The 16,402-nt window shown below is 35.0% G+C and overlaps 2 protein-coding genes across 2 annotated transcripts; one reads left to right on the plus strand and one right to left on the minus strand.

The window, feature by feature from the left end:
- Positions 1 to 1,354: 1,354 nt before the first annotated feature.
- On the minus strand, positions 1,355 to 9,627 carry LOC120628892 (dynactin subunit 2). Its single transcript, XM_039897555.1, has 9 exons — positions 9,463 to 9,627; positions 9,178 to 9,380; positions 8,401 to 8,536; positions 7,672 to 7,778; positions 6,238 to 6,354; positions 5,470 to 5,545; positions 4,869 to 5,027; positions 2,308 to 2,404; positions 1,355 to 2,040 (listed from the first exon to the last, which is right to left on the minus strand). The coding sequence occupies exons 1-9, from the start codon at positions 9,496 to 9,498 to the stop codon at positions 1,859 to 1,861; spliced, it is 1,113 nt and encodes a 370-aa protein (XP_039753489.1). The 5' UTR covers positions 9,499 to 9,627; the 3' UTR covers positions 1,355 to 1,858.
- Positions 9,628 to 12,578: 2,951 nt separating this feature from the next.
- LOC120628690 (B-cell receptor-associated protein 31) lies at positions 12,579 to 15,723 on the plus strand. Its single transcript, XM_039897251.1, has one exon. It carries the CDS (start codon positions 12,719 to 12,721, stop codon positions 13,385 to 13,387), a length of 669 nt encoding a protein of 222 aa, XP_039753185.1. The 5' UTR covers positions 12,579 to 12,718; the 3' UTR covers positions 13,388 to 15,723.
- The last annotated feature ends 679 nt before the right edge of the window (positions 15,724 to 16,402 follow it).

The following is a 16,402-nucleotide window of genomic DNA, read 5'->3' on the forward strand; positions in this document are numbered from 1 at the left end:
AGCTATATAATTGCTTTATTTATTCAATAAATTAATTAAGCAGTCTACCTAAAACCTAGTTATCGTTTATACAGTATATTCGACACTAGGGCACTTAAATGTATGAGTTATATATGAAGATTGTTGTTATTAGTAATGAGATAAATCCCAATATTAATAATGTATCGACAATCGAAGATATGGTGCATATCGACAGATTGATCTAATATGCAATTTAGATCCGTGGATTCGTTATTCGAACTAATTTTTACATATCTGGATTAAATATTCGATCTGAAAGTATTGAATTAGATAGGTTAACACTTTTGGGTGTGCGATACCGTAATTCGACGATTCAAAATAATTATAAAGCGCGATTGAAATGAAAATAGATTCCCATCCGTTCCGTCGTCAACATTCAAACAAAAGCAAGTTTTTGTGTGTTGTGTGTTGTATGTTATATGTTCCGTTGTGTAAGAAACGCAATGAATATATTTTTGTTTCCTGATCATTATCAGTTTGGTAATGACCGCGGATGAATATTAAAAATGCAATATTCAAAGGTAAGGCAATAATAGCACTTTTACACGAGGAAAGTTAATTAAACACATTCTTGCGACTATCCAATCATCAAGGCGTACTCTGGAGAGTTTGTCAAGATAATTTTAAATGGTGTCTTATGAATATTTTTGTTTAAGACTTCAAACGTTATAGGTTCGAATAAAATATTGTAGTAACGATATTAATTGCCAATTACATAGATTGCAAATTGCCTACACAATATGCCTCTTACGACAGCGGTAGAAGTAGACCAGGCCACAAGGTCATCCTAATTCCTGTCTCGACTGGTGTCAAAAGCACTGGTTTCCAATACAAAAATGCAAATACCTATTATTTTTATTATATACATACGATTATTTTCTATAATAGTTTCATTTCATGCATTTATATTAAGCAAGTGTTTATTTGGTACTAATTTTGTTTTAACTAAAACTAATATTTTCAGCTGATGTAGTAAAAGTGACTTGGACAGACACCTGTGCTAAGACCCCAACGTATAAGAATGCACGGTTGCGATACAAAGGATAGTTAGTATGAACGTACAAAGTAAAATAGACCTTATCACTGGTTCAAGGTTTAAGATCCCTCGAACTTTACGGACAGCGCTCCTAGTGGAATGTTTGTTAATTTAAACTCAATAGTTCAGTACGTAACCGAGATACATAAAGTATACTTTAATGTTGGATAGAAGCAGGCGTTACTTTGCAGAATTCCATGATATACAATGAAAATTGAGCTTAATTTGCTATATTCCGCGAGAAGCAGGAGAATCTTTATGTAATTTATAATTTCATCAATCTTACTCAACACCAAACAGATCTTCGGCAATGTACGGTAATCTACGCACGTTTCGCTCTGTAACCGGGGCATCCTCAGATGTTGACTTTACAATCAATTTATTTTCGTTCAGATCCCTAATTTCGAATCTTAACATACCCCACCCACTATTGGTGACGGTATTTGTGGCGACGTACACAAATTTTTTTGGACAGTTAACATTTTAATATCCGACTAGCTGTTGCCCACGATTGATACAAAACCATTTGTTTTCATGTGATAAAAAACTGTGCTATCTTCCACTCTATGCCAATGAATAAAATAAAAATCGAGTTGTTTTGTTGCTTAGTTAGAACGCCAAGGAAAGACAAATACAAAAAGTTTTGCATTTATAATATTAGTAAAGATATCGTTAATAAGACAATCGGGTCTAGGATTTGTACAACAAAATTAATACCAAATAGTGTTTATATATTTTTTTTACATAGCAACCCTGAGTCTACAGATAAAAAATTTAAGCGCGCCTAATATTATCTGTGCATCACGCTGTAGCTAATTTGGAGATTCGCTCGTCTAATTTCTTTATTTCCCTCTGTAAGCTGTCTATGTTGTGCGCAAACACCTCTTGGACCCCTTGAAGTAGTTCTTTGTTGTTTTGAACTCCACTCGCTATGGTGCTCTGTAGCGTTTCCAACTCCGTTAAGGACTTGCCGAAGTTGCTAGCTGTAAAAATAATAGGTGGTTAAGTAAAAAGGAAACCTGGGTCTCAAGTATAATAAGAGACACGAACTTAGCAAATTCAAAATTCATGTACTTATTTCAGTTTTTAGGAACTTTTTAAACGTAAAGTCCGTCTGCTTTAATTGACTTTACTATCGGTTCGTAGGGAAAATCTGCGAGGAAACCCAAGCTAAAGCTAAGGAAATAAATGAATTTTGAATTTATTTGAATTTTGAGTTTTGTTTGGTGACACGTGAAGACTTCATTTACCTTGGTTGTGCAGAGCTTCTAACGCCTCCATCCTCTCCAATATTTCGGAATGCGAAACGCCATCTATTTGTATTAGTAGTTTGTATAACTCCTTCACCTGCAATAATAAGGTAAGAGTGAATAGTGCTTTAGCAATCCGCCTCTAGCAAACCGCCGCCGCCTTGGGCCGGTGATGAATAGGTAAAAGGCGCCCAGGGCTCCAAGTTTAAAGGCCGTTCATATAGCCGACCGTCTAGGGTACTCGTAGTTTGGGGGCAGGTACAATAGGCATGATAAAATTAACAAAGAATAGCTAAAATATTGAATTTATGTAATTATATATGATTAATGTATTACACAAAACGTATTTTCATTTAAATTCTAAGTGAGATGGATATTTATTTTCAATAAATAAAACTCAAAAATCTTGCGATCCGCCATGACAGTTGAAACGCCAAATTAAAGCTTACGACGTCACTTCCATATAAACATTATTTTGTACTCGTAAAATTCTTGAATTTCGAAAATCTCTGCGTATATCAAGTAGTTCGTGATTTCATACTATCAGTTTCTAAGTTTTTTGTTATCAATACTCAATAATACAAAAATCAATCATCTTTAGCAATGGAACAGGGACTTCCTTAAGCTCTAATTTGCCTATGACGTCACGAGTACGGCCATGACACCCGGCGAGCGTTTGCGCGGGAAATATTTTTTTTAAATACAATTTGCAATTTATATCATCAAAACAATTAAATTCTGCAAAAATAAGATACTTTACGGAATTAATAGATATAATGCCTCCAAGCTAATATAAATTAATAAATAATGTTGTATAATAACTCATATTGTTATAACAATTCTTTTTAATTTTTTTCTTGAAATTCTTTACAATGCTTAAATAAAATAAAAAACACTATTAAAAATTTATAAAAAAAAAAACATCCACCCTCCGCTTGCGGGGCTTTTGAATGCCCAAGCAACCGGCAGTCAGGGCTCCAGAGTGAGGAACCTCCTCACAATACGCGCCGTTTCAAGGACTACTGCTTTCTGTATCCGACCCTTGATCCAACAACCAAGCGAAAGCTTCTTAAGATGTTGGTCGAAGCTTTTCGCAAGAAGACCATTGACTGAAACGACGATCGGAACAATAACGGTAGACTCAACATTCAACAGAGAAATTTACGAGTATAATTATGTTAGTAGAATAAAAGGCTTTTTATTTATTTTATTTAATGCCTCCAAGCAGCTGCAGATGTTATTACAGGCGCGTGAGACTTAAGACCTACGCCTCAGGATTTTGGACACTAGGTGGCACGTTGCAGGACGTGTCAAGCATGGCCAGGTGACAATTATATCTCCGGGGAAAGGATAAAAATGCATCTTCCCCCACAGCTTTATCAACTCTCAGAGCACTGGCGCACAAGTGGAAATAATATCCAAACAATATATGTGTAATAATAAACGGGGTTATATTATAATGAGCGATTAAATTTGGTCACTAAGAAATTCATCAATTATTTATATTCTACTAGCTATTGCCCGCAACTTCGTCTGCGTTTGATTTTGTTTTTGATGTAGCATTCAATTTAGTTGTAGTTCTAAAATTTAAAGTATTCACTATCGCTAAGCCTTTATGAGAGGCTTGCTGCTGTCCGCTGAGGAGTTCTGTTCTCCAACCACATTCATCAGATTTACACAAAGTTAGGGCAAAATGAAACACATATTATAACCTCTATAGTAAAAAAATAATTATTTAAATCGGTTATAATTTGTCGGAGTTATGGTGTAAAATCGTCTAACACTTTCATCCCCTCTCCCAAAGGAACCGAGCTTAATGTCGGGATAAAAAGTATCCTATATTACTTGTAACAAATCCAAGAATATGTGTACAAAGTTTCATGAGGATCGGTTAAGTAGTTTTTCCGTGAAAGCGTAACAAACAAACTTACATTGACATTTATAATATTAGTAATGTAATAAAGTAAAGTAATCATTTATTGTTTTTTTTTTTTTAAATTCTTAACAATGCTTACAAAAACAAAGAACACTATATAACGGGGTTAAAGTTCTCCTGTTCCCTGAAGCAGCCTGTTAGCAGGTGGACACGTTAATTATATCCCCTGTCAGGGGATTTAATTTTTGTCCCCTGCCTGTGCTAGCCCTGCAGAGATGTGTTGCTCTGTTTATTAACGATGTTTTTGACATATTTTTGACATGACATAGATCCTGCGATCCCGCCCATTATTATTATCACTATAAAATAAAACATGACATTTTTCTTTGAATAATTAAAAGGTTGTCATTGTAGGGCATAGAATATGAATCCTTACAACAATAAGACGTTTTATATCTAGACAATCTTATGCAGATAACCTCGCCCTTCAACATTCTAGTCTAAAAAACACGATGAAATTTTTTTTTACGCATAGTTCTGGAGAAAATGAAAAAAAAGAATAAAAAGACGCACGGGACGGAAGTTAACGTATATGAGTAAAATAACATTTCGCCGCGGAGAACAGCTGGTCTCAAGTTAAAAAGATTACGTACGTACAACTTAAAAAAAAATTCAGGCTACGTACCTTTTCTTCAACTTCGGGTTCCGCAGGTTTTACTGCAGCCTTCAAAGCCTCCACGTTGGTGAGCAACGAGGTTACCCTCGCTTCGGCGGCGGCCAATTCCGCGGGGCGTAATAGTGTCGCTTGGTTCGCCAGCGACGACGCCGCGCCGCACAGTGTTACCTGTTGTAGACAAATACATATAAACTAATGACAAAGCTAGAGTTTTTTTGTTTGTTTGTTTTATCGTGCTAAACTAGCAGCCGGATTTGAAAAATCTTTTTGAAATCGATAGACCAATTTTTGGGGATTTAACGCTGTTTTTTAATATTACGTCGTAGGGGATGAAATAGGGTTTGAAATTTTGTATACAAGTGCGACATTTTTCAAGTTGGTGAAAATTATTAATATTTTTGGCACAAAATAAAATGGTAGATTATAGGTTACAGGGTTTAAAAAATTTCACCCCCAAAAGGGGTTGAACGGGGGATGAAATTTTATTTGATAAGAACGCGAGATACTCAGGACAGGACATATTTAAAAAAAAATATTTACGTTTAACACCAATGAGTCAGTGCCATGTTTTTTTTTTCAATTATAAAATAATATACATTTGTGGATATACCTCTCCAGTGGCAGTTTGCAGTCTACGAAATGCTTCTTCGTCTCTAACGCCAGCCGCTTGTTCCAATTTATGTAATCTAGAAAAAAGTGCTATATTTTCAACTACATTATGAAAATTAAGCTCAATTTGCTATAATTGTTACTTAAGATGTTGACTTTTGAGGATGCTCTGGTGTCGGAGCGAAACGTGCGTATGGGGTAAATTGCCGAAGATCTGTGTGGTGTGGAGTGTAAAGATTGTAGAAATTACAACTTAGACCATTCGGATTTTCCTGCTTTTCGCGGAGTGTACCAAATTTAGCTTAATTTTCATAATATATCATGGAATACCGCAAAGTAACGCCTGCTTATTTGTAAATATAATTCTTCTGCACGTTATGTATTACACTGAACTCATAAACTGATTTTGGTGAAGCTTTTTGTGTTTTTTTTTTTAAAAGAGTTCCTGGATGTTTTGGATTCATAAATGGACCCAGTAGGCGACCTTGCGATCAGATTCCTGGATTCGCTCCTCAAGTCGGGCCAAAACTTATTAAGTTTTTGTATTTAAAAAATCTCAGACCAGTCCAGAGTTACGCAATTGGGAGAGGCTGTGAACCCGTTGGTTCCGGTGATTATCACATGTGGTAAAAATCGTCAAAGCCCGCCAACAGCCATTGAAGTAGCGTGGTGGGTCTGTGCTCTAAAACCTTCTCCCGATGGGGAGGCTTGTGCCCACAGTGGGACGTTAAAAAGTTGAGGGTGATGTTTATGGTATGTCCATCTTTACCTATGTTCCAGCTGAGCTATCCTTGCCGTCTGCGCTAGGTTCACTTCCGGCTTCAACTTGAGTCGAGCCGTGACTACCTCCCCTTGTTTCTTCTTGCCATTCATACTTAGGTATTCTCTGTAGATAGCAAATAAATAAATATACAATGTTTATCTGATATGAACAATGTGTAAATGAAAACCGAAATATGACTTCGGATGCTTTAGAAGTATATTAATTACTCTCTCTGAGACTGTGAAACCGAAACGCTAGTAGTGTTTGAGTAAACCACTGCCATAGCTTTTACTAAAAGAAATCAGATACAGCCCATGGAAAATGAAAATCAGGTGACTGCTGCCACTTTATTAGGTACGTGTCGCGTAGCGTAGGTACTATGCGCGTGTCGGTCTTTCATCTTCAATAGGGTTGTCATAAGTAAACACTTAGAATGTTTATAATTAGTTTGTATGGAAAAATAAATTTGCTTCTTTTGATTTAATATTATTACAGGGTGATAAGGAATCATCCTTATGAAATATACTTATGCACCTCTTCAACAGTAATTCGGTTACATGTTGTATATATTATCAAAAAACAATTAAAAAATATTCAATTCGAAGTCATAGACGAACCTATCTAAATGTAAGTTTTTTTTTATTCGGTTTTACTACAATTTAGGTCACCATATGAATTTGCAGTCAAGGAGTATAAATTATAATAGATAGTACATTGAGTTTTAGATCCATCTCTCTAGTTTATGTTCTCAAAGGCAGCCCTCATGTGGTTAGAATGGTTAGAACGAATTATTATGGCCCGCGTGGAGAGAAAGAGATGCAGACGAAGAGTACCGACCCGTTGGATCGACAGCATTTGTAAATGCGAAAATATCCTGGAGACCTTCAGAAGGGTTGAAGATTGTCTGGCAAGCCTTGATAAGTGCCAGCTTCACTTATCACATAGTTGGTCAGCCTTAGCCAAGAGGTCACGACTAAGAAGAAGAGAGTTTGTGAGATTTTTATTTTTATTCTTTGAGGGTTTTAGTAGGTAATATTTAGGTAAAGTTTATCTTGTTAGTTTTGGAATGACAATCGCAGTAATAAACAATAAAGCAGCAGCACACCTGACAGTCTCAACAGCCAGTGTGTGAGATTTGTTATATACCATTTAATTGCTCTATGTATTTATCATCTCAATGTTAATGTACTATTTAGTACAGTTTAGGTAGTATTATTGGGAGGATATTTCATCAGTTGTCCAACACTTTGTGACTTCACATTGAAATTCACTTCAAGGGGACTGCAATTGCACAATCTCTAAGTTGCGGTGCAATTTGCTTTACGCAAGTATGGTACCTGAATGTTAAATAGCTTAGCAGCATGTCTTTGTCGGTAGGGTGGAAACTAGCACCAAGATACCACACATTATCAAGTTAAAATTTAAAAAGAAGCTTCTTACTTTAATTTTTCAGCTTTTGGATCAATATGTTCGCCTTCTTCAAGTTTCAGTTCTTCTAGAAGTTTTTTGGTTGTATTAATTTGTACCGCTAGTTTGGAATGTTCATCCTATGAAAATAAAGTTAATTGAATAGTTTTAGTTCTATATATTCTGTCCCCCTGATAGATGTTTTGCTGAAATCATTATCATGTTTCTTAATTTGTAATCACTGAAAATTCATCCCCTCAGGGGGGTAAAATAGGGATTTTTATTTTATATGACATTTCAATTTGAAACTATAAGCAAAATAGAGTCTCACTACAACTTTGCTGTGGTGGGTAGATTACAGTATGGGGTTTCAAAAACAGCTCTTTGGGACCCCAACAGCATTCAACCTTGCATGTGATATTATCTCATAATATTATATTACTCTATGGAAAAACAAAATAATATAAAATTTTAGATAATGTTATGCATGACTAAAAATACTGTTCTTATGCACATAGTTTCAGGGTCTCTATATGTTGATGTCCCAAGGAGTGGCAATGCTGCATTGGAAAAAGTAAAATAGGTAAACCACCCCAACAGGTGGACAAACAAAAGCGAGAGTTGCAGAGAGCTAGTCATAAGTGGCACAATACCTGGTGGATTGGTAAACATGATATGATTACTTACATATAAGTAAACTGGGGTCATAGCTCATACATTTTCCTATCAAATAAATATTTCATACTGCATTTCAAAGGTTACCTTTTCACTCTCTGTAGCTTTGTTCTGCTGTTCCGTAACCTGTTCCAGCAGTTCAGAAAACTCACACCGGAGTCTGTTGTAGCGCTCAATAGATGACTCAGGTTCTCCTTTTGCTGCAAGCTCCCATTCACCAGCTCTGTTAAAAATTGTTAAATTCAGTTAATATCCAAATGAATATCAACAAACTTTATCCATATCATCATCATTATTGAACCAATGCAGGCTCACTATAGGGTATGGATGTCTCGCAGAATGAGAATGCTTTAGTCTGCAGAACTACACTGGCCAAGTACAGACTTTACACACCTTTGAGTATGTAATGGAGAACTTTCAGGCATGCTGGTTTCTTCACACAAACCAGTACAGAGCACAGGTCCTCTCAGAATGAGAAGAATTCAGGAATTTTTGTAGCCCACCATGCTGTAGAGTGCAAATTAGTAGACTTCATACCTCTAAGAACATAACGGAGAACTCCCAGACATGTTTCCCCTAACAGTTAAAGTAAGTGATATTTAATTACATAAATTAAAGGCACACATAACTCTGAAGAGTTGAGTTGTGTGCCAGGGATCAGAATCAGTCAAAACGTAACCCACTATTGCCAGGTGGACAGATAAGAAAGGCATCAAACAAGTACCTGGACATTGATGTGTCCATCGTTTGAAATGATGATAATAAAAATAAGAAAAATGTAATACCAAGTTTTTAGGACTGAATGATTTGAAGTTGAACTAATCCCTGATTAAAAGAGAGTTAAAAACTTATAGCTCCTCTCACCTGTACCCTATGCGAGTTTTCCTGCTTAGTCGATCCGAAAAATCAACATTTCCTGTCAGGAATTTGCCTTTGAACTTGTTGAATGAATCCTTCACAGAAAGATGCAACTGCTCGATGTACTCATTTTCTTCATCCTCGTAAGGCTCCTGCTGGTCCACCTCGGGTAGATCGCCGGTTTCGTAAACATCGGGTTGGTCATACGCCTAAAAATACTCATATTTTTGGTACCACTAAAAAGACGACAAAAATCAATAACATTTCATTGTCTACGCACAAATCACATACTATGCCTGGAAGATTTTCGTATTTTGGATCTGCCATGTTATGCTACTAATATTATGGGACAATTCAATTGGTTTTAATTGAAGATTCTGGTTTTTCTATTTTGTAAATGTACCACTTTATTTGGAAAAAGATGGTCATAGATGACGTCAGTCGCTGACGGACGAAAGCTAAACTTCACAGTTGTCAGCTGTCAAAACAAAGTTCAAAAATTTTACAGAATAAACCGGGCACACAAATGATACTACACTGGTGCAAAAACAATCTCGTTTGTCTAGCAAAGACAATGCCTTCTAGCTTCTAGCATATAATATATATGACTGGTCGGACTTGAATTATTTTAATTTCATAGTTAAAAAAACTTTTGACTAGGTAAAAAAAAAAGATGAGGAAATTAAGAAATTTAATAAGCAGACCTACAGACAGCAGTCATAACTTCGACAATTCTTTTGCCCTATCATACCATAATTCATAAACACTTGTATGCAATTTGAAGCGATGATAATGTAGTGGGTAAAGCTTCGCTGTCCTTTCGTTTAGACAGACTGAGCCCCAGCACCGCTGACTTTTCGGAGTTATATGCATTTTAATTTAGGCAATTTAAATATCACTTGCTCTAAACGGTGAAGGAAAACATCCTGTGGAAACCGGCATGCCTGGGAGTTCTCCATAATGTTCTCAACGGCATGTGAAGTCTACCAATCCGTACTTGGCCAGTGTGGTAGGCTACGGCCTTAACCCTTCTCATTCTGAGAGGGAACCCGTGCCCTGTAGAGGAGACCCGTGGCCTGATGATGATGTATTTCATTTAAAGAACAATTCCAGAACAATAAATTGTATTATTTTAAATGCTCTCCGCTTCGTAATGGGTGTGTGGGTGGGTGTCTCGTAGGGTGATTACGTAATACATATCTTGCGACAGGCTTGCGACCGGCGTAAATCTTGCAATCACTTCTGTCAAAAGTCACTTTTGTTTATTTATCGTATGGAAAAGTGACGTTTGACAGCAGTGATTGCAAGATTTACCCCTGTCACAACTCGCAAGCCTGTCGCGAGATACGTAATATGGAGGGTAGAGGTAAGGAGAGTCATCTTATATGAGAGAAAAGTTGAAAAAGTGTCCAGTTGTTGCGCTAAATAACAGTTCAAAAATCCTCCACAATTGCGCTGGTGGATGCACAGGGTATGGTATGAATGTAGCAATCGTAGATGAATTGAAGTATGCCGAGTTAAAAAATTTAATGTCATTATCGACTAAAGTAGTTAATTATTGAGAATTTCAACAACTTACGTTGTACAAAATATTGTGGTAAATATAACCTTACTTCCTTGTATCTCCATACTTCCTTGTTTATTTTTCAAGCCTACTCTATCAATATTTATATTTGGCGCTTCTTTTAAGAGTTACCCTGATGCAAATGTGGCGCCATCCTAATTTAATACATTTTGACGACACTTTTTCATATACACAGATGACTCTCCTTACCTCTACACTCCATAATACGTAATCACCCTGCCGGACTTCTTTTCAGTTTGTATTGATGATAGTGCATATAAATATTCTTAACTAAGAAATATATAACAGCTAAATTACAATTTATTAACTGGTTTTCTATCATTTATTCTTTTTCATTTTATTTTTTTAATTCTTAACAATGCTTAAAAATGAAATAAAAAACACTATTAAAAATTTATATTAAAAAAAACATCCACTTGCGAGGCTTTTGAATGGCCAAGCAACTGGCGGTCAGGGCTCCAGAGTGAGGAATCTCCTCACAATACGCGCCGTTTCAAGGACTACTGCCTTCTGTATCCGACCCTTGATCCAACAACCAAGCGAAAGCTTCTTAAGATGTTGGTCGAAGCTTTTTGCGAGAAGACCATTGTTTGAAACGACGGTCGGAACAATAACGGTCGACTCAACATTCCACATGGCGGTAATATCGTGAGCAAGGTCGATAGATATTATTAGATATTTTTTCCTTTTCAGCTTTTACTAGCACTTCATTTACTTTTTTCTTTTTCTTTTTTTAACTTGTTTTATTATTAGTTAAAGTATTTCATCTAATGAGTCAATAATTACACACAGTAGGTAATCATTTATAGAGGAATATTTTAAAAACGGTTGGGCGTATAAAAAAAGTTTAAACATTTGTCGCCAATTTATGATAAATAAACGTTGTAGAAAGCGAGATAATCGCGAAAAACTTTTACCTTGAACAACTTAAGGCGCGGAAACAAAAGTTATAAGACCGTGTGTCCGTCTTTAACCATCAAAATGATGTTGTATACGAGTTTACAGTTACTTAGTTTCATTTACCTACTACTACTAATTTAACTACGTAAATACTTTAAAAATATATTTTTAATAAAGCCCGTTTATTAAAAATATCTCATCAAACCGCGTGACGTCATCTGTGTGTAAATAAAGCCATCGAGTGAACAGATGCTATTCAATATTCTAAATAAAGGAAATGGATCAAAAATCATATATTATGTTATTACTTACTCGAAATAAAATATGATTTAATTTTTCACCTAATAAGAAAGAAATGGAAGAACTTGGCAAGAAGAAATAGCGAAGAAATGTCTGCAACATTTTTTTTTTTGAGGATTATTAAAATTTAATACTTTCATTACCTTTCATTCTATCCTTTTATACTTTTAGTTAGACAAAAGGAAAGTAACCGTGGAAAGAAAGGTGTCACGTATTAATCGTACACACAGATGACGTTTCGCGTCTCCGTGTTTTTTGGTAGTAAATCTCAGATATTATACGATTATTTTTTAGTTTTATATTATGTTGATTTAATATTATAATTGGTTCATTTTACGAACATTCTCTCTCTTATTTTTAAATAGGCAACCGGAGAGTCATTTGAAAAAATATTTGAATAGACTGTTCGTTTTAAAAACTAAATGATCCTCACAAAAGTAAATCTGAGAAATTGCAGACATTCCTTAGCTATTTAGTTACTCGTAGTAACAGAAGTATTTGTAAAATACGGTATTCCCTATTACTGTTCGATTGCATATAATATTTAAGTCTGTCTGTTTGGCGCCAAGTACCAAAATTCCATAGACAAGCAAAAGAGATAAAGTACACGTCATGTCAAACATTGAAAAATTTGACTTTGATCCACGGCCGTGAGTCACCGATATTCTCGAAGTTCGTATATAAGTTGTTGTTTTCATCAGAAACTATAAAGTATTGTGCTCGGTAGATCGGTTCACCCATAAGTAGAACTAAAGACCAACAATGAGTCTCCAGTGGACAATTATTGCGACATTTTTGTACGCGGAAATAGCTTTCGTGCTATTGTTAACTTTGCCGATCGCAAGCCCTTCTAGATGGAACAAGTTCTTCAAATCGAAGTTTCTCGCTTATGTAAGTGCTCAGGCGTCGATTTACTTCGTGGTGCTGATAGCTGTGCTGGTATTATGCCTCCTGGACGCGATCCGTGAGATGCAGAAGTATTCGAGTATCGAATCGACCGATCATCAGCATTTGGACGCCGAAATGCAAGGTAACATGCGTTTGTTCCGTGCTCAAAGGAACTTCTATATCTCTGGAATCGCTCTATTTCTGCTCGTTGTCATTCGTCGTCTGATTCAGATGATTTGCGAGTTAGCCAACCTCTACGCTCAATCTGAAGCGAATTTCCGTCAAGCGCAGAGTGCTACCGTTGCTGCCAGATCGTTGCTGGAAAAACAAGGAGCTGGCGACGAGCTGGCCAAGAAGGACCGTGATGAATTGGAGGGTAAGATAGAACTTCTAGAAAAAGAGTTAGCTAGAGAGAAGAAGGACAAGGAGGCTGTAAAATCCCAAGCAGAGAGCCTTAACAAGGAATATGATAGACTCGCAGAAGAACACAGTCGGTTGCAGAAGAAGGTTACAGTAGCTGGTGGGGATAAGAAAGATGAATAAATTGCTGATAAATAATCTAAATGGCTCATAGCCATTTTAATAGTCCGCTTTTAAAATTTGCTACTGATAATGTTTTCAATACATAATATAAATATTTATATTCTTGAACTGGTACACATTTGAGTCTACATCTACTATCCAAAGATATATTGAAGGTTTGGATAGCAGAGGAAATGTACTCTGGCTATTAGAATGAGATACATATTGAAAGTTTTGCATGTGATGCAATTTTAATATATATTTCACAATTCAATTACAAGTCTCCTTATCTGCATTCAAAATCATAAGATAATAAAAATATTTAAGTACTCTTTTTAAAAAGAACTTTCTATAAAATTTTCTTTGAGGAGACTATACAGCCTGAACAAATATTAGATGTCAGTACTAAATGGCATTCTAAAATATAACTGGAACATTTTAATGCTTTTCATTGTAAATTTTTATACAGTTGTGTGCATAAAGGTTTAGGCAGTGTAGGTAGAAAGGCAACTCTATGTTAAAATTGGATATGAGAGTTAGTAATTTGTTATAAAGTATTTTTTATATGTGTCAGCTTCTGGAAAAATTTGTAAAATCTAAATACATATTTACCAATCAGAATCAGTGTTTCTTCAGGTACACAATTTTGTATTGAAATTAAATTCATAACTGATATTCTGTTCTCGTAATTACAGCAAAAAAACTCATGTAGTTTCATAATTTAGTAAATTTGCTTTCTGTAGTTTTGTTGGTATTAAATGTTTATGTCTCCATTGAAGAAAAAATAAACACATGTTTAGAATACTATTTTCTGCATTGCCAGAGAGTAAATGGTCATGCCATAACAATGGTGTTAGTCAAACTGGATTTGCTATTTTTAGTATGCATTAAAACTTATTTGTGTGTGTAGTGTGAAAATAAACAGAGTGCCTTATTTGTTTGTTAGTAGTGGACACCACTGATTATTACATATCTATTTTTGTAATCTTATTCAGCCATTTGTAGTATTGGAATGTGTAATTAATTCAAATAATAAGCTGATGTAATGCTGTGATTCATTGTTAAATTTCATAATAGTTTTAGCGGTTGCCCCAAAAATATCTTGTTACTCTAAGACACTTATGCCATGATCTGGTTTAATTGATCATAACGGTAAACCGATCAAAATATTTACATAAATAAAAAAAAAATTACTTTAATTTTATACAAAATAGTAACTCTTCTGTTAACTGGCAGGGATTAGATGATTAGGCATGACTGCTACATAGGTACATCCATGGATAATAATTTTTTGGGATTTGAATTTTTGGATTAAAATTGAAAGATATTTTGTGATTGTTGATTGTGCAAAGATTCGGTAACGAATATCTAATTACAGAATGTCTGTGTTAAATGAAAATATATTTCCATAAAAATTGAATGTTACTTAACTTATTGATAGAATATAAATTTTGTAAAAAAAAAAAAAAAATATTGTACACTAAAACTGCTTTTTTAGAGGTGTTCAAACTGTTTTTTTATTTAAAAAAAAGTCTGATTTTGTTTATCTTATGTTTAAGCAATATTTAAAGGTGAGAATGGGCATATTTTAATTCTAAGTTTACCTTATATACCTTTACACTTCCTTAGGTATTATTGCTAATGTTCTTTTTTGTATTTATTTTGCAATGCTTTTGTTAGTGGTTACAATTTACTGTACTATGTACAAATTAAAGCATTTCTTATCTGGTTGTATTGGGAAAAATTGTAGAATACTGGTAGGCTTTTAAATACCTATTTGCCTTTTAAATAAGTTCAGATGCTATTTAGGTAATTTAAGTTGGACCTTAACTGAAAGTTCTAAACGGAAGACATTGATCAAGAAATCCTAAATTTAAAAAATAAGTAATCATTTAAAATCTTCAATACCAGCATTCATTAATAATTGCTACTTTTATGACAACATATTTTATTGGGATATTTTAAACCATAACAATTTCAGAATGCCCATTGTGAGAATTTCTGATTTATTTGTATGGAATCAAAAGCGCTCCATCTAGTGGCAATACTTTCCCACTTTGTAACTAGATGGTGCTCTTTCTAATCCATACAAATCGTAATTTATTTCATGTGAGTTGGACAATCTCAAACTATGCCCTATAGAGTTCTGCTATAGTGTACTTGTGATTTCTTGATCTTTACCATCCGAATCTAGTGCTATCGCTACATAGGGTTGTTTTGTAAGGATTGTTTGTTATTGCTATGGCATAATTGCACCATTAACTTTTATAAATTTTTAGGGAAGATATAATTTAGTATAGCTTTTTCATTGTATGAAAATATGGTATAAAATAAAATTAACTATAAAAGCTATAAAATTGGGTTTTATTAATTAAATAACTTGTGTTTGCCTAAGTGTGGTGACGGCAGACAGAATATTGTGGTTGCCACCCCTCTACCCGCGGGTGCGGTACAGGGGCAAGTAAGGGAATATAATGAAGCACAGGTAGCAGCGTCCTCTGTGCTACTACTACCATCTGTGAACCTGTTTGCGCAGCATGGTGATTATGGGCAAGCCCTCTGTAGGGAGAGGCCTTTCGTCCAACTGTGGATTTTTAGAGGCTATTGATGATTGATGATGATTACTGTTGGATTCTGTTGTAAAGAGTACTCCAAACGAAGCTAAATTGTTAATTTCTTTCACAATGTTCGCCGTGGATAACTATAGATTTGTCATTTGCTTGAGAGATTTATGGACTACCGAATCGGCACTTCTTGCCCCAGAATACAGAAACAAGGAATTCTGGGATATATTTAATGAAATTATCATTTACAGGGTGTAAATGATAATTTCGTTAAAAACGATTTAAAGTTTGTGAATTCTATCTGTATTAATGATTTTATTATTCTGGTGTCTGCAGAATTCAAAAAATTCAAAATTCAAAATTCATTTATTTCAAGTGAGCCTAATACAAGCACTTTTGAAACGTCAAGTCTGTCCGTGTGTAGTGAATCTACCACCGGTTCGGAAGTGAAGAAGTGTTGACGAACTAAATA

The sequence above is a fragment of the Pararge aegeria genome, chromosome 13, assembly GCF_905163445.1.
Source record: "Pararge aegeria chromosome 13, ilParAegt1.1, whole genome shotgun sequence".
NCBI lineage: Eukaryota > Metazoa > Arthropoda > Insecta > Lepidoptera > Nymphalidae > Pararge > Pararge aegeria.